We start from the raw sequence: 21,475 nt of genomic DNA on the forward strand, positions 1-21,475 counted from the left end.
ATCTGCATTGCTCTAGTTTCATCATGGTTCAGTTGTAAACCTTACATGCCTCAAATGCTCTTTTTCCAAAGCTTTTTCCTGTCCCATGTCTTCCTTGTTGCTCTCATCAATTAGAACGACACAGGAGTCTTGGTGAAACATGGCACAGCTCTTGCTCCATTTACAGAAAGCAGTGGAAAAAAACTAGTAGGAAAGTAAAGTGAAAGAGGTAGTAAGAAAATGATCTTGAGTCTGATTCAAACTGCTGAAGAAATTTGAAAAACAAAACAAAAAACCACCATGTTGTGGGCTGCATTTTTCTTCTCTGTTTGACAGCAAATTTGCTTTTGCTTAATCAGGTGGTTCTGTAATTGGCCAAATCCTGTAAAGTCCAAGTTGTTGACTTACCCTTTTCCTGGCAGTTGTTCATCCCCCTACTCTTGTGCTGGCTCAAGTAATTTTATGATGCCTTGATGAGGTAGATTGAGAAACTGATCTGGCTGAGAAGTAACCTCTTTTTCTGTAGCTACTGTGACTGCTTTTGCAAAAGAGAAGTGTTGGTGCCTGTAGGAGGAAGGTTAGGATCCCTGCTGTCGGTCAGTCGTGTGGATATGTACTGATTAAACAGATGATGGAATAGCAATGTAGCATCTTGACTTCCTCGAATCATTGTCATGTGGAAGTCTATGATAGTGCCTGTAAGTGTTGGGATATCTCTTTGTTCCTTCCCTATAAATCCTGTGGATAAATTTGCCATCTATTCTGCTATCGAGTTCAGTTTAGTTAAAGGCGGCTGAGTAGCACAGTGCTCCGGTTTTCCAGCAGAGAAGCAAATGAAATATGTTCCTAAGTTGTACCTTCCTTCTGTGTTAAGGTTAGAGAATCTTTCTCCTCTATGAATTACCAGCAAAGATTGCCAGTCTTCCCTCCTTACATTTTTTTTCAGTCTTCTGTGATAGTTCAATTTATTTCTGACATGCTTAGGTTGACTTTTGTACTGGATTTGTTATACAAAGAAGTGCAGGTAAAATTCCCCAGGGTGATGCAGGGCTGTAAAGCTAGCAACAAGCACAATTTTTTCCCCTGTTTATTAGTAAGAGGAGAGTCAGGAGGCAATTTGATCACAATATCTGTATGTATTTATAGGAAAAAATATAACACTAATGTGGGAAAAAGAGGCGTAAAAAGAGCCAGTATCTGGAATCTGAAATAATCCATTACAACTGGAATATGAAGCAGATGATTTAGCAGCAGTGGTGATTAACCATTTTCTTCAATTGGCATTTGCAGATAGTCCACGCCCTGGTGCAAATTGTTGGATGCTGTAGAGGTGTAATTCAGTGAAGCTTAATGGTCTGTGATATTAGGGAAGTTTAACTAGTCAATGGCTCGAAACCTCTTCCAGTTTCCAGACCTCTGTTTGTTTACCATGGAGATTAGGGCCTCCATGTAATGAGTTTGTGTACTGATAATAGGTTTGCCTTTACTGTAGTTAGTTTTCTAGGCAGTGAAGAAATAAGTCTGCTGATCCCTATGGTTTCATAGCCACAGCTTGAAAACTGTTCATCTAAATGGCTTAAACAGCCTCTTCAGCAGTTAAACGCAGTGAATCTATATTTTTTACATACTCCTGAAGAGGCAGTTCCATGAGACATCCAGCAAGAGAAGCCTGAGTTAGGAGATGCTGTGAATGTCATGTTTACATGTATGCTGCAAGGTGTTCTTTGGTCACCAGCAGCATAATTTTTTTTATGCTACCGCAGTGATTTCTCATACTGTTAGTTATTCACAAACCTAATTATGCTAGGTGTTTGTGTGCTTGCACAGATGTAACACAATGCTTATGATTTTATAGCACCTGTTAGTCAGCACGAAAGAGCTTTTATCTGTCATAACAATTTCAAATTCATAAAAATAACCCCTGTTGTTCTGAGTTGTAAGAAACCATTTTTCTTCTAATCCCCATAACCTGAGGTTCAGAGTAAATGCCTTTCCAAAGGCCACATTGAGTAGGAGGTTGAAATGCAGAGAGCTGAGGAGTCTAATTTCCCTCCTTGTGCTGTATTTCAGAATGAAGTAGAAAAACAGGCATGGCTCCAAAAAAATTATTTCAGTACTTGTTTTTATAGGAGATTGTCCTAATTCTTGTTCTTGCAGCTAGATGGTTCCTGTTTACGGATGCTGAGAAAGGAGAGAAAACCAGTCACATTTTCTTATTTTCTAATAGGGTGAAAAGGTAAACTATGAGAAGTTCAGGGTTTGGCTATTGCACAACAAAGATGCTTTCACATTTTCCCGTTGGCTGCTGTCTGGAGGTGTGTATGTGACACTCACTGATGATAGCGATACTCCTACCTTCTATCAAACACTGGCTGGAGTCACACACTGTAAGTAAAAGATGCTTCTTATTATGTGCGTTTCTTAAAACTGTTTCAGAGTTCACAGACTTAAACTGTTGCCTTGCTGCAGTTGTTCATTAAATCTTACTGCTCTGATTAGATGCATGCAGTTCTGTTGAGCGAGATACATTTCTTCTCCATGCTAATTTGTTCTCTGCTTTCTGTGCTGTGACAAGTAAAACATTGTTATGTACAAGGACACAGTGGGGCATTATTTTGAGAGAACAGTATTGAGATTACAACATTTCTTACAGTAGATGTTGACTACCAGGCAAATTAAAAAATAAAGAAAAAGCAAAATGTCTTCTCTGACAAATACGTTACTCTAAAAAGACTTGATGGTAATACAGGTTTTGCATTTGCTTTTTCTGGTATAGCGGATCATAAAACTATTGAGACTGTTTTGATAACAATGCTTGTTTCAAAACTAAGTATTACATCTTAGGTTGTTTTCTTCAGTCAAATAAGTAATATTCCTGGCATGTGATGTAGTCAGGGAACTAAATTAACTAAAGAGAAGCCTCCTCAGGATTTGCATGTAGGAACGATCTCCAAAGAACAAATGCTTCCTTATGTCTATATTATTGCAAAAGGAGGAGCAGCTGTTTTCTGGATGAAATGTAAAAACAAAGAGCTGACAAATTATACTTGATGTGCAAGTGTAATGTGAGCATACATTACAGGAAAGCATCTGAGGGACTGGGTGTCCCTTAGGAGAAGGGTCTTTGCTGTTGAGATGTCAGTGATTCGAACAATCTGCTTGTACTTTATGCACTCATAGAATTTTCTGTTGATGTGAACATGGCATTTTCTCCCTTCAATAGGTGGATTACTTTAAAATTATGTACAGTATTTATAGTTTTTTTTTTTTTTTTTCTTTTGGTCTGAAATATGCACTAAAATTCTGTTCAGAACATCTGAAATGAAAATACATAATTAGAAGTTTATAGGCAAGTATGGGTTATGAGAGATTGCAGTAGACATGGAGGTTTCAGAAAACCACTCCAAGGTCTACCAGACAAGATACAGAAAGGTTTGCTAACAGGAGAAAAAATAAATAAAGAAAAAAAAAAACACCCAGATTCTTGAATTCTACAGACTTCAGCCCTCGGAAAAATCTATCAATCTGTATCAAACTGAGACCTACCACACTTCCAGCCTTGTCAAGTCTGCTTTACTCTAGGTATTCAAAGAAGCTTTACCCCATGCCTCTAGATGTTACCTTGGAGCTTACTTAGATTTTTTTGACATGAAATTGAACCTTTTTCTGTACAATTTTTACTAAGCTTTTCGCAGAAAGTTTGATACTGAAACTGAGGTTTGTAGTAAAAAAAAAATAAAAAAATCTGATTCTTAGAAAATAATTGTTTGGGTGGCTCCATGTTACATTTGTTTCTGCTGTAGTAATTTTGATTTTTTTCTTTTAATTTCATAGAGAGTATTTCAATTTTCTTATTGCAAACTTTTCGACCCTTGTCTTGACAGAATCCCAGTTATTTGGTCAGTCTCTCTCAGCTGAAATTGCCTTAAGTGCCTCAGTTTACATTTGAGTGTTTGGGATTGCAGGGGCCTTCCACTAATCACCGTGACTCTGTTAGCATTTCAGCCATCTAATCATTGTCTGAGCACGCTTTCGGCAGGAACAGTAGTCTCTATTTTCCATGTAATGACTCGTCACCTCTAACTTCCGCTTACCTCTTTGATGTCTTCAACTGTACAGCCTCAAATCTTGCTTAATTGCTCTTACATGAATCGTCTCCTTCATGAAGAAACTGGCTTGCTCTGTTTAACTCAGCGATCCTACCTCAACACTGTCAGCATCATCTCTGAGAATGTCAACCTTGAGATCAGCTCACTGCTGCTCTGAAAGGAGTATTTTTGTAATGCCTTACATGTTAAGGTTTAGAAGTCCAAGTGATGCTCATGTATTTGGTTTCAATCTCTTAATCAAGTTAGTTAATAATTTCATAACACTCCTATGTATTGCAGCATCTGATTTTGTAAATCATGTTACAAGAGGAAGTGTTTAGTCTTTCCTTTCAGGGAAGCATGCACGTGTTTGCTCCTCTACACGTGCTAGTTTGTATAGCTACATGTTCTCTTGGAGAAGTAAGCAGATTTTTAAAGCCTCATGAAAAGTGTTCGCAGAATTTCAGGTCTCTGCTGGGTGACTCAACACAAACAATGTATTTGGGAGAAAAAAACATCCAAGCAACAGCATCACCATCAAAGGAAAAACAACAACAACAACAGTTGTGTTCTGGGAAAAAATATTGTGTTGTTATAATATTAGACCTGACTACTGAGAAATTCAGTCTATTCTGGCAGCTGGTAGTGTTTTTCTTAACCAGCAGCTTACTTTTATAGGCAGTCAAGAAGGTAGGACTAAATGAAAACTTAAGCTTTCCATTGTTGGCATTAAAAAGCTGAAATAAAAATAAATATTTGAGAATGTTTGAAGTGGTTATTGAATCTTCAGGTACACATCAGAAAGCTTTTCATTTTATGCAGGAAACTAATGTAGCTTACATTTATCTTCGCATCAGTAAAATGTTTCAAACTGTATGGTGTCTGCAGGTTCAGTATACTGAACCACATTTGGAAAGCTTATGTTACGGGGTGTGTTTGAACCATTGGATAAAATTAAACTTTATTGTACTTTTTGTTATCTTCCAGCTAAATATTGTTAAAAGAAAAAAGGAAAAAACAAAAAGCACAATGAATTTAGTACTGAGTTAGAATGTATGCAGCTCGATACCTTTCAAAGGACAGATGTGGAAAACCGACAGCAATTTTAGGTAGTAAGAAGACAAACTAGTGAGCTGACCAGCCTCCCCCACGTCTGGACAAATGCTTCTTTTTATGATGTGTCTGATGATTTCCCTTGTGATTTGAGGCAGTAGAGGAATCTTATACAATAAATGCAAAAGTAAGGAAAATCAGAGTGCTTGGGCACTTGAAAGTAATTGCAGTGAAATATGAATGCTTGGGGCCTTGCTGGTTTGCTTTAAGTCTAATATTTACAGCCTAGTCAAGTCAATCTAAAGAGTAAGAAAGTAATCTTACTGTAGCTGGATGTACGAAGCAGTACGAGCTGTTATGACAGCTCCTTTTCTCTAAACTGAGGCTTGGTTTTAGTACGTTTAACTAGGATAATAGTTACCTTTGGGGAGAAAAAGGAACTGAGATAATGTTTAGTAAACCCAGGCTAACACTGCGAGCAGAATATAGTGAAAGAGTGAAAGTTTTTAGAAATTCTTCTACTGTGAAATGAAAACTAATGAGTAAAGCTCCCCTCCCAGTGCGTGCACAGATTCATCCCCTGGCTGCCGGACTGCGGCCGGCTCTCAGCACGCCCTCTCCTGGAGCAGGGCTTTGCTCAAGCTTCAGACCCTTTTCCAGCCTTACCTCCTCTCAGTGTGCTTTCCATTAAACATCTTGAATAATATGTCAGAGACGTGAAAAACTGTGGTGATAAAAATAGTGAAAGTTATTAACGTTGATGTAGGAGAGACAGCGAACATTTTATTGCAAGGCACCAGTGACTCCATTTACGTTTGTTTAATGAGCCGAGCTATCAGCAAAACAAAGGAATTCTAATTTTTCACTTGTAAATAACATTTGTTTTGGAATGCAGATGACTTCAATTATTATTTCTCAATACATAATTAGAAATTAAACTTTGAAGTTACAGGAAGTTGCATGTATTTGCTGCTTTTAATCAATTTTTTCCATTTCACTTAAATCACAAATAGGAGTCATTTTGTTTGAAAGCTACCAAAATAATGTAAATTTCTCTTGGAATTGTGTTCCCAAAAATACTTGAAAGGTGTCTCTCCTCCATTCAAGCAGTGACCAGTGGCACTAGGCTGGATTTTCTCAGTTTTGCGGTATGATTGGGTACTGTTTTTATCTGTTCAGTCATCATACTGAATAGCAGTAGAGTGGAACGTGTAAGTCAGAGATAATCCTGCCAAGGACTACTACTAACACTGAATTTCTCTGCAGGAGAATATTTCCAGCAAATCATTATTCGTCCTTAGTAATTACAAATTAAACGCCTAATCTCCTCTGGTACCCTCAAGTTCAAACATGGTAATTCAATAATATAAGAGTTCTTGGCAGCTGGAGGATGTCATTTTGGTGCCTGCCCTGCAGGTTTGTACTCTTTTAAGTATCAGAGCAGGTCTGAGTCCCAACTAGGTGCAAAGCAGAGCTTTCTGTTGCTTAGTTTAGCAGATGGATGTAGAGGAAGAGGAGACACTGAAGGGTGAGATCCTGCTGGTTTCCTTGGCTTGGCTGGACACAATTTTTCAAGTGCAACACAGGTGGTGGTGGCCTGTTCTACAGCTGGGTCTTCTTGGTGTCTGTCCGTGTCACATGATGGGCTTACATAGTTGGGTTTTCTGCCCTGATCCATGGGGCGAATGCTCCCATTTGTCAGAGAGGTTGCTGGTTTCGAACTGACAAGCCATGTAATTTGTGCTTCTCTGTTACCCTGTTCTTGTGTCACTTAGTTCTTACTAAATAGCATCCTAATACTCCTTTGAAGTGACTATCTTTTGTCATCAGGAAAAATTGTCAGAATTCTCCTGCTTTTCTGACAGCTCTTCCTGATGTTGAGTAAGACAGTGTTTAATCAGTATAATAATTATATTTCAGCATACAGTTACTGGTAATTTCTCCTAATAAATGAGAGAAGCCCTGGATAACCAGATGTCATGGTTGAAATGCAGGAGTGAGTTGTTGAAACAGTATGAAGTTGAAACTGAATGCTGTGGAAGGAACCTCTTCTCTCAGACAGGTTTAGAAACCTGTAGAGCTTTATGGTAGGGTCAAGTCTGTAAAAAGAAAGAAAAATCAAGCAATCACTTAACTTTGCCCATCCTGAGAGGCTGCCTGGGTGTAAATGTGTGTCCTGGATCTTGTCTACTTCAGTTGTGGTGCCCACATTGAAACACCATCCCTTGATGATGTAAGGAAGGCCATCGGAAGATAGTTCAGAAGATTTAGGGTTTATTAAAGGTGCCTTGAAGAGTATATCTCATTCTCTGCTATTTATTTCCACGTGTGTGACCACCTGTGCTTTGAGGAGAACTGTAGTGTTTTAGACCTCTTCAATACGTGTTCACGTCCTAAGGCACTGATGTGCTGTATTCTGCTAGATAAGTGTTCGGTTAGTGTTTGTCTGGCATACAGTAATATTTTGGTTGAAGTTACAATATTCCCTTCTTTTTAATTAAAAAAAAAAAAAATCCGGCACAGTAGGCCAGTAAGAAGAAGCCTCAGTGTCACTTAATCTGCATCTTGCCACTTTGTGATCCTCTTAGTTCACAGTCCTGCAAAGCAGCTCTGTGCCCGGCTCCCAGAACCTTCGATGCGTTCATTTGCAAGTGCCACACGGCCACGGTTAGGCAGAAACTCTGGTTGTGGTTCAGCCCGTCTGCCTCTGGTCCTGCCTCAGCTCCCTGGCAATGGAGAGCTCGCAGTGACCGGGGACCGGGTTTTGCCTGGAGGGTATCATGGTGAGGAGTGAAACGAAGCAATTTGCAGTTAAAATGTTGGGAATATGGTATGCTTCTACTGCTGTGAGCCAGAGAGGATTGTGCCATTAGGTAGGTTAAAATTACGTTGTTTATAAAATATATTCAAATCTTTGCTTAATTCTGGTGTTACAAAGAATTGTAATACATCGGGCCTGAAATGGAAACCTGTTACTTTTTTTTTCTGAGAGAGAAGAATATTCATGGCTTGCTACCTGTGTAGTATTTAAGAAGGGAGCGTATTTCATGAAAATGGCATTCAAATGAAGGGTGCTTTTTTTAGTGTTTATTGTTGTTATTGTGGCTTGTCAATCACAGCGTAGTGGCTGGTTTTAAATTAACTCATTTTTACAGTTTTTGCTGAAAACCTGTTATTTACCTGTTCTTCCTTTACTATATGAAGACTCCAGTTTGATGTGTACTTGATGTTATCGTTCCTCCCATTGCACTTGTCTAACTGCTAGTCTTAGAGAATTGAACTATAAAACACTATCATTAATTCTACAGATCTGAATTTTTTTGTAATTTTAATGGACAAATGATGGCAGGAGAGATAAAATAGCATAGAATAGTAAGCGGGTAGTATCTGCTTAGATTTCATAGGTGCATAATGTCTGTGTGACCTCAAATAATCACGTGTTTAACTGGCAAAAATGAATAATTACTTGCCTAGAAAACCAGTCTGTTCTGACGTTTTGGAATCTGTTGTATTTATTAGACACATTTTTTGTTTTTCTTAAGTTATTCAAAACTTTACCCACTAAATGAAAGCCCAGTTCACACCACCCGATGTGATTTGACCAGGTATTAGGATCAAAATCATTTTATACTCTGAGAAGTTAAAAAATACTTGAATATAAGCCTCTTTAGAGGAAGATGGCACTTTTTCATACGCAGTAGTATGGTAAGTGCATACACATTAGGATGATAAGTACAGTCTGCTTTTATCACGCTTCATTTAAACTTCAGTAACAAATATGATTGTATGTGTATATCCTAAATGGCAAAAGATTCCTGGCAGTTTAGATGTAACGAGGAACGTATGGCGCACTGCGTATTCTGAGATCAATTTACAAGGTTATGTGCAAAAAATCACTCTGGAGAAATCAAATTATCTAACAGCTGGCTTTGCAACTTCAGACTTAAACATTTGCATCCAGTAAATCTTTCTGTGTTTTATGTAAATGAAACTATTTCAGTAGGCTACAATTTATTGTTACCGAGAGTCATATTCTTTTGTTATATTCTTACTTCTCTTCAGCCTAAATTGTGCAAGTCTAGTCAATGCAAAGGATGTTCTTTCCTGCTTCACCAGTTTTACTTTCTAAAGTGTTTGGCTCTTCCATGGAAAAGTGAAATCAACACGCTTGATTTACCTTGGCTATATCAATGTAGCACTTCTTATGTTAATATTTATCAGTTATTACTTTGAATGTGATGATCTGAAAATCTGTCTTAAAAGACAATGTGATTTTAATCGCTCCTTGACAGAAATGCAGATAAGATGCTTTCTGGGATAACCTTTCTTTTCTGAGATTAACTTGATAATGTAATAAAGGTAGCAGTGTAGAAACTGTCAAATTTAGTAAGTGGAGTACAAGTAGCTTCTACTATAGGCATTTGAGAATATTTTACCTCGTCAGAAAACTTATTTTTTCAGTTCTTACTTACTAAAGGTAAAAGCCACACCTGCCAGCAAAACAGGTTTCTGCAGGGTTACTCTTCCGTAAAGACAACGTGAGCTTCCTCATGGTTTTGGGATGTTCTTAGTGTGGCATCATTTCAGGAATGAAGTGTAACTGGCATGTCTGTTATTCTTCCTACTCAAAGATAGATTAAAAGGAAACAAACTGATCTGTATGCTCACCCTCAGGATCATTAGCATAACGCCTTTGTATTTGCTAATGAGAGCGATAACGTGTGTGTGCAGTTCTTCTAAATGGCACTGCAGACCTGCCCTTCATACGCTGTTTTTTGGGCAGTGTAATACTTCTGGGGTTCTCTTATGTACTTAAGATTCTGTCTCATAAAGTAGATTTTACCTTTCATTTGTTATTTTACTTTTTGATTGTTTCTGTCCTTGAAACTCCATGGATGTACTTTTTTTTTTGCATCTCCTGCAGGATGCAGGTGCTGCAGTCCTAGCGTGATGTCCTGTAGGCTCTGCCTTGGCAGTGCTGCAGCGTGCTGGGCCCTGCTGAGCAACAGGATTGAGGGAAAGTGTATTTTATCTGGCAGATTTTCTCTCATCTGTCGATAATTGTGGGACGGGTATGTCATGAAGTCGTCACAGCACTCCTGCATTTCCTGGAACCTACCAGGTGCCTTCTGTCACACCTGAGTGTGCTGCCCAGGCTCGTGGAACTGCCTGTGTCTGGGCACAGGCCTAAGCATCTACGATATTTCTGTATGCTGATCTTCAAAGAAGTAACTATTCTATTACTGCTTCTTGATTTGTAGTTGAGTAGGATTCCTTTATATGTTTAGATTACTCTTTCCATATGTATTACAACACAACCAAGAGCCAGCAGATGGTAAGCCAGATAAGGGAATTGATCCAGCTGGAAAGGAGGGAGAGGAGAAAGGAAATCAGTTCAGTTTTCCTGCTATATCCGTTCCTTTATCTCACTTACCATGTAAATGCACAATAGTGAGGATGCTGCAGCATGTGCCTGGGGTTCAGTGGAAGGTAAGTGTTCTCTGTTCAGCCTGGAGTTATGTTAGAAATATGTGACCCCTGAACTGCAGCTGTAGTGTGGGTGTTCTGCACGCTAGTGTCAGGTCTGTCTCGGGCTTGTGCTGAGTGTACAGACCAAAAGGAGGGCATATTTTCACTGATGTTACTTTGCTAGTTGCTGTCTAAAAATACTTTACAGGAAGATGCAAACCCATCCCACTCCTCAAACCCTACCTCAGATACTCATCTTTTGTTAAAAATTTTCCAAGCTTCCTGCTGATGAGGATGCAGCACTGCATAGTTTGTGAAGTTTGTGGGGCATTAACGTGCCCGTTGGGTAGTTACAACTAGTTCATGCTCGTTGTATGTTCCTTAAATTACTATTCTGATTAAATTACTATTCTTAATGACAGACATAGGAAAAAATCAATACAATTTTAATTTGACATGTGACTTGTTTCATCTTTTCTTAAGCCTTACAGGATTATTATTGTTTCTGTAGACTAAACCAGGCCAAATAGCTCAAGTTAAACCTATTAGAAAGCTGGCATGGATTTAAAGGCTCAGAACCATCTGGGAATGGGATCACACGTAGCGGTGCTTAATATAGACAGCTTTGTCATTACATATCTATTAGAGAACCAATTAATTTACACTGACCTAAAGCAGTATTGTGACACACTTGCGTATGTAAAAAGATGAGAAGTATTGTAGAGCAGAAACTCAATAATTTCTACATACATTTAATTTCAAAGATAAAACTGACATACCCCTAAAACTTGGAAAAAAAATGGCCTTTGTATGTTTTGAAAGAAAACACTTCTTCCTCTGCCTACTTTTTATTTACCTTTGCCTAACACCTTCTTTTGCTAGTCCCTCCTCTCCCCAATTTATATTAGATCATAAATTCCTCAGTATAAAGTCTCTTCTAGGTTTGTATAATCACTCTGCAAGGTTGACTGGATTTCCAGGTGCATCTGTGCTATAAATAACAAAGTAAAATAAAATACATATTTTGAAATAAAGCTAAATTTTAACGTGACATTTAGACACTATTATTATATAAGGAGGATAAAAATTTTAAAAAGGAATTTTTCAGGAGAACCCAGGTACTAATCTTTTCTCTTCCCATAAGAGTTCTGGACTTTCTTCTTCTTCTTTTTTGAATGCTACTTTACATTATTTTAGAAATTTAAATATTGGTTAGCTTTGCAAAATGATATTGCACATATAATCTACCTGTTCAATTCATCAAGAAGAAATATATGGAAAGAAGAGATCGCTGGAACCTTTAGCAGTAGGCAAAGTTCCTTTCTGCACTTTTACGTGCTTCTATGTATTATTGTTTCTGAGCTCTTAGATATTGAATAGTTAAGATGATTCTTTGGGTAAGCAAAGTAATAATAAAACCTTTTCTCTACAGCTTGTATTTTTATTTTTTAGATGCAGAAATCAAGCATAAAAATTCAGCACCATTCTCTTTGTGACAAAATAATGCTGCCTTTTTGTTTAGTGCCGAATTTTAACACAGTCCAGATGTTACCAAAACTTTCTTTTATTTGTGTTGGTTATACAGTGGAAGAATCTGACATCATTGATCTTGAAAAACGATACTGGCTGCTAAAAGCTCAATCAAGAACTGGACGTTTCGATTTAGAAACATTTGCTCCCTTGGTTTCACCTCCTATTCATCCATCTCTGAGTGAAGGTATGCAACTTCGATAAAATGTGCCAGGAAGCAATGTTGCAAGGGTGTTTGGTATCTGATTGTCTCCTGACATACAAATTTTAGGGCTTCAAAAGTGGGATTGTAGGTTTTTCTAAATGTATTTTAAGCTTGAATTGGAGAGTCATTTCACTGTCTGTATTTGTTGTGAAATCTGGAAGGACAAAGGTGGTGGTACTTCATGCATTCTTGTAAGTTGCCAGGACACACAGGAGACGTTCTGTACAGCTTTCCCTTGTAGTTGCTTAACGTTTTTCATTGAGTTCCTTAAGATTCTGCAAAATGACAAAACATGTTGCTGTCCCTGAAAGAGAGAAAATAAGTAATCATTCTTACATTACAAATATGAGTTTCATCCAGTAATCGACAATTCAGCAGGCAAGTCAGACGTTGTGCCATGCTGTTCATGAAACAGTTTTCCCTAACAGTGTACACCCAGGAAGATTTTGTTCAGAAAACATGGTCAGGAGATTTGGATTTTGCAGTGTTGACATGTTAATAACCAAGCTGATCTTTCAGGTTGAAGCCACTCTGGTAATAACTGGAGGTTATAATTGTGTAATTGCCATTTACTGCATAAAATAAGAGTGTTAGGTAACATTCTACTTCCATATTAGATTTTTGTCCAGTCTTAGAGTGACATTTTCTTTTATCACCAAATGGTCAGCTTTACTGGCAAGTCTCAGTAGTAAGTGGAAAATGGATAATTCATGTTCAGTAGATACAAGCTGTTGGAACACCAGAAGTTCTGTTCAATTCAATAGGGATATATTGCCATATCCTGTTGCTAGTGAGTGTGTTTTATATGCTAAGTAATACAAATTTACACAGCTGTTATGAAGAAACTTGAATCGTTTCTGCACATTCTGTATGTTTTCTGAATGAGTCATTAACTTTTTATGGGATCAAAAATGTTATATGTGTGGAATGAATAAACTCAAATCATTTGAAGGCCAGTGTAATGGAAACTCCTAACTCACTTAGGGCCAAATTTGCAAAGGTATTCAGTGATTTTCAAAATGAGTTTGTTGTATTTAGGAAAAGTCATTATTGGCATCTGAGTACCTTTACTCTTTTGATTCTTTAGCTTGTGTGAAAAATGCTTATCCTAACTACACTGATTTAAATGCACATTTCTATAAATTAGCCATTGCACATAAGGTGTGAGAATAAAGCATCTGTTTAGGATTCCTGAACTGTTTCCCTTTGTCTAGCCACACTAGTGATCTAATGCATCTTTAAAATGGTCTTAGTAGTGACTCATTATCTTTATTACACTTGCTAAGAATGTTACAATCATAAACGTTTGTACTTGTCCTTGCAAATGTAAACCATTAACACTTCACATAAATGCTAAGTATTATTGTCAACTGTTTCAGTCAGATGCTGTAACAGGAGATGCTTCTGTGGTTTGCAGGTTTGTTTAATGCCTTTGATGAAAACCGAGACAATCACATAGATTTTAAAGAAATTTCCTGTGGGCTCTCAGCATGTTGCAGGGGGCCCTTGGCAGAAAGACAAAAATGTAAGTATGCAGAATGTTAACTATTAATTTTATAGAACTTTTTTTAGTTTGAACAAGTAAGTTCAGTTGTTTCCACTTTTTTTAGAAATTCCTTTCACATAAGTGTGCATCTGTGAAAGGTGACAGCCTTCAGAAGCTTTTTTAAAAAAAGTTTAAGTATGAAGGCTTCCTTTTATAAAGCACAATTAAACTGAATTCTGTATATATTCATAACTTAGCCATGGCTATAAGCCTGTTTGGAGAAAAAAAAAAAAAAAAAGCATACTTCAGAAGTTATTTTGTAGTGTTCTGTGGTTAAATTGTGTATTTTGTCTTGTTTACTGTCCGGTTTTCAGCTGTCTCCCTGCAAGGTTCTTCAGTTTTGAAATACCTTCATTCCACGTTTTTCCAAAGCCATGTTGCTGGAACTTGAAGGCATTCACTGGAACTTTCTGTATGCACATATGTTCCCTGCTAAGTCACATCAGAAAACACAGCACAAAATTGCAGGAATCTAGATTTCAGTTTATTAAACACAGCTGCTGCATTTCCTCACTAACACACATGCATCCTGCCTCATCAAAACTGTCAGCACTAAATCATGTTCTTGTGACTCTGCAGACTTACATTCTGTAAGAAAAAAAAAAGTTGTTGAGTAGTTCAAACATACAGATGTAATTTCCTTTTTTCCCTCAGTTTGCTTCAAGGTTTTTGACATTGACCGGGATGGTGTGCTGTCTCGCACGGAACTTAAAGAAATGGTGGTTGCACTTTTAGAAGTCTGGAAGGATAACCGTACTGATAAAATACCTGTAAGTTACATTTATATATTTTTCTTAGTCACTTGCTTCTGTTTCCTAAAGTCATCCTTCAAAAGTAGGAATAAATGTCATGTTTCAGATGTGAATGATGTTTGAACACTGTTTCAGTGAAATACAGGCATCCTTAAACTGTCTTAACAGAGTAGTATTGATAACTGGATGTAACTTACCTTGCATAACTTTACCCTGCCATTAACCAAAGTAGAATCATTTGACTATAATGTATGCTGTTTCATATAAAGAAACCTTAGGTACGAAAGTGCAACTGTCTGGAAGCACTCAGTTGTGAATTACCTAGTGGTATCATCAACATTTCTGATGGTTATATTTTTATTCTGAACACATAGCTCCAGAGAGTGCTTCGAGAATTTAAATCTGTTTTCTAATCCTTTTGTTTGCCAAGGAACTGGACATGGATTTGTCTGAAATTGTAGAAGATATTTTGAATATGCATGATAACACAAAGGTAGGAATTTGCTGTTTCCCTATCATTTTTATATTGTGGTATCTTCAGCTTATAAATAATAAGAGTAATAATAAAAAAATCTTCTGCTTTCTTTAAAGCAGAGGTGTGTCAATAAAAGAATCTTTCAAGAAATGTCCATCTTCCATTAACATTTTCCACAACTGTTACAAAATAACATGTTCAATTTTGTAAGCTATTTTTATATACAAAACTAAACCAGATGAAATTAATTTGAAGCCTATACTGTTTATAAGGCTTTGCTATGCACAATACCTCTTGAATCTGATGGTTGACTTTTTCTGAAGAATGTTTTTTTTGTTTCATGTTAAAAATGAAAAAATGGGTAGTACATTAGTGTATCTCATGTTTTATGCTATATGAAAAGACACATTACCTTTTATGCTGGAACAACTGCATTAATTCAGTGGTTACTTAGGCATTATCATTACCAAACTGTTTTTGGTAAATAATATTGTATATAATCAATGAATTATATTTCACGGTATTGTTTCAGAGCTAAATATCTGTGAAACTATGGAGGCATCTGTCATGACAGAGCAACAGATCTTAATGGTTTATATTGTGCTTTATAGTTCACTGTGTGTAAATCTTTAATTATGTTTTTTGAAAACTGTAAATAGTTCGAAAAAAGCTATAAAGAATGGCTAGAAATGCTTGGTTACTTCTTAAATAGTTCTCTTGCCTGCTTGTACTTCTACAAAGTGGCAGACAAATATTTTATTGAATTCTTTTATTACCAAAGCAGTAGAAAACACAGCTTCATTGAGCTCTTTTCATCCTTTGAGGCTTTTATTGTTTGCCCTTTTAATAAAGGGTAGTTTATAATAGCAGCCTCATCTCTACAAAGAGTTAAAAAATAAGACTCTTTGAAATGTCTTTCATAGAGCATCATGAATGTAGTGCTGAAAAGAGCTGATGATGCAGTAATTACATAAATTACTTTACTTAACCTCTCTTCATATGTTAGCTTTGACCTGTGAACTCTGGAGAAATGGTGTGTGAGAAGAGGTGGACTAACTGGCAGGGCTGTAAAAATGGCTATGAATTATACTAAAAACTCAGATTGTTACTGTCACTGAGTTATGGAAAATCAGAAAGTAATTGCTTCAGATACTGGCCAGTGTTATGCTAGTATAACTTTACAGGTGATTGCCAATTAGTAAGACTTGTGTTGAGGATTTGACCTGCAATCGTTTTGCCCAATTCTCAGAGGAAGACAGTGGGTTTTCTGTGTAGAGGCCAGCACCCATGTGTGCAGCTCCTGTGGAAGCCTAGGAGTTTTGTTTCCTACGAAGTCATTGCTCTGACCAGCCATGTACTGCTTCTGCTGCTTTCATGGTTTGAGGAAGTATGACTGCAGTTGAGCATGAATAATGCAATCTGAATGATGTAGAGCAGGAGCAAAGGTTACATGCTGTGCATAGTTTGACCTGTGTAATCTCCAGGCTTTTTGGTTCTCTAGGTTGAAAATTATATGAGAACTGCATCTTTCTTCTTTTATTTGATCAAGGTTTATTGTAAGAGTGATAGATGCTACTTTTTCTCAAAACGCTTATCTTTGCCATGCCTTGTGTGGCACATTTAATTAGCATTTTAATAGAAATTGGTTAATGGTTTGATTTATCCTTCCCCTTTCCTGTTTCTCCTTTTAACTAAGCTTGGACACCTCACTCTGGAGGACTACCAGATATGGAGTGTGAAGAGTGCTCTTGCCAATGAATTTTTAAATCTACTCTTTCAGGTATGTTTAGAAGAAATTTAAACTTGAAAAATATGGTGATTAACTTCCCAGCTTTTTCCATGGCCATGGATTGCCGCATCAGCGTTTGTGTCAACGTGCTTGCAGTGTTGTCTATTGCAATACGTTCTGTGTTTCTGCAAGCGCACATTACCTTGACGGGATGATTCTCCATTTGATTATTATTCTTTTCAGTGTATGGAGATGCCTACAGCATCATTTGTTAAAGTGAATGTAGTGCACTGTTCATGAAATGAAAAATTCCAAGTGAACCGGCAGTTAGATTTTCCATTAGAAAAAAGCTGGTTTTAAATGGTTGTTGTTCTAAATCTTTGCCAAGGGACACAGGAAATGAGCAAAGGTATTGCTAACTCTTTACAACCACTTCCCCTTAATGTTTTCTGTTAAAGCTGTCCAAGGAGCCTTTCATTGCTTTCTTAATGGAGCAATCCTTGAAAGCTGTGATATCATATCACCGTTGTGTTGCACAAGCTAAGGATTAATTGTATGCTGAATTTGCCTTTACTTGAGCTTGAATGGGATTTTAAAAAATGCTTTAAATAGTCACATTCTAGTGCTGGCTCACTTTGTGCAGAAAATAACCCCCTAAGAGCATTTTCATTCAGTGCAGTTTGTTCTTTACCTGTATTCCACAGAACTAGATACTTTGAATTCAAATAATAATAATAATGGAGCCTTGAGATTTACCCTAATTTAGTATTCACTTCCAGCCCACTTTTTTATCAGGAGGTTTACCAGGGAAGTGTTTCATCAGAAAGAGGCTGTGTGATTTTTTTTTTTTAAGTTACTACTGAATAGCATACTACTGATTCTCCAGCGTATAGCCCTAGACTAGTTTTTAAATCATATTTGGAACTATATTTTTTTAGAACTTTGGGCTGAGTGAGAGCATTCTGTGGCCACACCACAGCTGGGGAGAATAAAGTAAGAAAGTTCTGCAGGTTTTTTTTTTTGTTGTTGTTGTTGTTTTAATAGCATCAGCTTTTGCTTGAACTGCAGCCTTCTCAGGAATGGCTGTCTTTATTTTTGAAATGTCTGAAATCAACTATCCTACCCCAACTTAAAGCTGGTTAACTGACAAGTAGGTATGAGATGTCAGGGGTAGAATGAGTGAACATTTAATACATTTGCATGATGATTCGTTGCAAGTTTTGTTCCACATTTCTTGTTGCAGGTCACATTTACAGTATTTTTTTCTTCCGTCAGTTGCCACATTTTCTTTTTAGACACTGTAGGTTTCATTTATTGTTATTTCCTTTGATACCTTTATCACACAAGGCACCCTCATCTCATGCTGCAGGCTGAAGAGCATACTCGCACAGGACAGACTGCCATTGATTTGTCTGGGCATTTATTTGAACTGTCATGAGCTTCTGTGTCTCATCTGCAGACAGAAAAGCTAAGTAGTCTGAGTGGAGTGCCTCAGAAAGCTTTTCAACAAATTGGTTTGTTTGGAGCAGGGGGAGTTTATATGAAGAATCTGATACAAGCCCAGTGTAACATGACTTAAAAGGAAACATCAGAGCCAGCTGTGTTGTGTGTGCTGGAAAATCTGTTGCTTCCCAGCAGCTAATGGCCTTTGTTTTATTCAGAATGAGAAATGGTCTCTCGCACTGTAATATAAATTTAAATAAGATATCTCACCAGTCATTAGAAAGCTCCAGCTGAGATGCAAATTGGTAGCCTCAAAAGAGATGTAAGGGAAAGACGATAAATCATGTTATGAGTAGCAACCAATTTGACAAACGTCTTGGAGATGAGACAGCTGACCCTCCTCCCTGCCATGGGAAACAAAGACCCCTGCAGCCTGCGTCCCTGCGCTCCTGGCTCCCTGCGGCTGGGAGCTGCTGGGAGAAACCAGCCACACGCGGGGCTGCAGCCAAGGCAGGGGCAGCTCCTCTAGGAAGAGGGGAGTAAAACATTGTCTGGGACTGCTGTCCTGCACTCAGAGTGAAAGCCCACCCAAATGGGGAGCTGGCTTAGTGGGTGATGCCTTTGTGTATTTTTTTGATTTCAAGGAAGAACAGAGGAAAGAATACTATTGTTAGAGAGCAGCTTTTACCAAATTTTCCATGGTGACCTGGTGGTTGGACTGCTTTAAACTTCTCCCTTGGTCTCTTCATATGCTAGTTTTCCTTTCAGTCCCTTATGCAACCGTTTCTTTCCATTTTTCCCCTTTCAGTGGTTAACCTTCAGCTTATCCTTTTCCACCATCTTTCATTCTCTTCGTTTTTCTTTTCCTCTGCCCAGTACATAAATGTCTTAACTTTTCGCATATCCAGTCCTTGTCAGTTACTGTGATCTTTCATACTGTGTGCCTTTCTTCAGACATGAAAGTAATGAAAATTCATTTTGTAATCACGTTAATTTGCCTTGGAGCATTTGATATTCTCTGCATCTTTGTTTAGCAGTGGAAACGGGTTGTGAATCTCAAAGCTCCAAATGTTTCTGTTTAGTGATTTGTTTGATTATAGCTTATCTTGCTACATAGCTAAAAAAGAATTTTCTGAAAAGTCCCATTAAAGTTATTCTTTTCTATCATTTATCTAATGCTTGTTTCACAGTGGTGCAACTCTTAATAAAAATTGCCTTTCTTTTCCCAGGTGTGTCATATAGTTTTGGGGCTACGACCTGCCACTCCAGAAGAAGAAGGACAGATTATTAGGTGCGTTTTTTGCTCTGAATCCTTAACAGAATTCAGAATCACCTTTTAACATTTTCAAAAGGAGGATTGTAACTTCCCTTTTTCAACTAATACTTCATGTTGTTCACTGTTTGCAGAGGCTGGTTAGAAAGGGAAAGCAGATACGGCCTTCAGCCAGGGCACAACTGGTTTCTTATTGCAATGCCATGGTGGCACCAGTGGAAGGAATATGTCAAATATGTAAGTGCAATAGCAATGAATAAGGGACTTCTTCGTGTGTATGAATGTGTGTATGAAAATAGAGTGGAAGAGAATTACTTTGCTGAATCGTTGTGTCACAGTGAACTTTTCACTATAGTTTCATTAAACTGTCACCTTTCTGTTTTGTTTCAGCAATCCTAATTGTCAAAACATATTTGAAGTAAAAACATACTCTCCCAGTAGTACTTCCCTAAAGTCTTTTGTCCCATTTGATAACAAAACGACTTGTTTTACTTTGCACTTTAGGGCCATGGCAGGGTTCCCGTGCCACAAGTGCATACTGTCTGGTTTTTGGTGAGGCAAAGGAGGGTATTGATACAATCTGACTTGCAGGCAATGATGAAAAATAGTCCAATACCTGATAATGATCAAAGGAGTCCTGCTAAAACCTTGTGTTACCTGGTGCTCTTTGAGACCTTCCAACTAAAATATTCAAGTTAAAGCTTCTACGTGAATTTTATGTCCATGCCAAAGAAAGCATGCTTAATAAAATTTATTTAAGATGGAGATAAATAATCTTTGCAGGTGACACAACCAAGAATGTCAGAATATAAACTATTTCTTAGGAGAGGTTTATATAGTTATAAGGTGTCACATAAGCATTTGATTTAAAAAAAAATCAGATAACTAAAAAGGCTTATAAAATTACAACGTATGCATTAAATAACGTAATTACAGTTATTCTTTGTGTACAATTAGTTGGACAAATAATGGCTTAAATGACTGAAATGCTAGGTAATTTGATCCTTGTTATACTATGAGTACTCAGATGTGCATGTGACTTCATACCTACTACTTTGCATAATAGCAAAATGCCATTAGTCACTCTGCCTGCCTCTTGAGCAAAGAGAGCACTCAGAATTTCCGTGGAACTCTATAAATGATTACTGTTATTCCAATGCACATTTTAGTCTTATTTTTATACTTTTAGCTTTACTGCACAGTTTTGTTATTTGACAAGAGGGTATGTTTAATGATGTGATAAATAGGGGACAGTATAAAAGAGGGAACAACCCTTTTTCCACTGTTGTTACAATGGTGTCTGTTGCATGGACATTATTTGTTTTCCTCTAAAGCTCAGTTAATCCCCTTTTTCTTCTTTTCTCATTTATTGAAGCTCCTTGTTGTGACTAGTGCTCTAAATTGGATAGGCTTCTTCTTACATTTTGTCTGTACTGGGCAGGCAAGTTGTGGTTATAGGGGACACAGACTTCATTCTCCACCTTTGTTTTTGCCAAAGTGTGAGCCAGATTACCTTCACGATGCTGCTTCTCCAAAGGAATAAAATGTAAACTCTTTTACATCCTGCACAGCACAGGAAACCTTTAATCATGGTAATCCCAATTAGTAATAAATCTGTTAATAACAAGGTAATTGTGATCTGTAGCTTCATCAGTTTCCATTTCTCATCCTCTTCTGATACTAAGATGTTTCTGTGACTGATCAAAACAGGAAATTATGGAAAACTAAATTGATGCAGGTTTGAGAGAAGAACATGTTTTGCTCTTCTGCATGCTGCTCTTGTTTAACCATACAAAATTCAACAGGGACTAATCTTCAAGTACTTATAGTCTTATAATAGTTGTCTAAAATGGTTGCCTTTTTACGTATCTAGGTAGAGACAGTAATTCTGAAATTTTACCATTTTTACGTAGTGCAGAAGAGTATTCCACTG

The 21,475-nt window shown here is 37.4% G+C and overlaps 1 protein-coding gene across 2 annotated transcripts in view; it reads left to right on the top strand.

Annotated features, from left to right (window-relative positions):
• Nucleotides 1-21,475, top strand: part of USP32 (ubiquitin specific peptidase 32) — a 71,998-nt gene that overhangs the window by 27,718 nt on the left and 22,805 nt on the right. For both annotated transcript variants that reach the window (XM_035342927.1, XM_035342928.1), the window contains exons 5-12: nt 2,207-2,366; nt 12,175-12,306; nt 13,742-13,849; nt 14,525-14,640; nt 15,053-15,115; nt 16,794-16,877; nt 19,499-19,560; nt 19,677-19,779. In XM_035342927.1, coding sequence (XP_035198818.1) covers nt 2,207-2,366; nt 12,175-12,306; nt 13,742-13,849; nt 14,525-14,640; nt 15,053-15,115; nt 16,794-16,877; nt 19,499-19,560; nt 19,677-19,779 — 828 coding nt within the window. The remainder of the gene's footprint in view (nt 1-2,206; nt 2,367-12,174; nt 12,307-13,741; nt 13,850-14,524; nt 14,641-15,052; nt 15,116-16,793; nt 16,878-19,498; nt 19,561-19,676; nt 19,780-21,475) is intronic.

Source organism: Oxyura jamaicensis, chromosome 19 (assembly GCF_011077185.1).
Source record: "Oxyura jamaicensis isolate SHBP4307 breed ruddy duck chromosome 19, BPBGC_Ojam_1.0, whole genome shotgun sequence".
In the NCBI taxonomy this organism is placed as follows: domain Eukaryota; kingdom Metazoa; phylum Chordata; class Aves; order Anseriformes; family Anatidae; genus Oxyura; species Oxyura jamaicensis.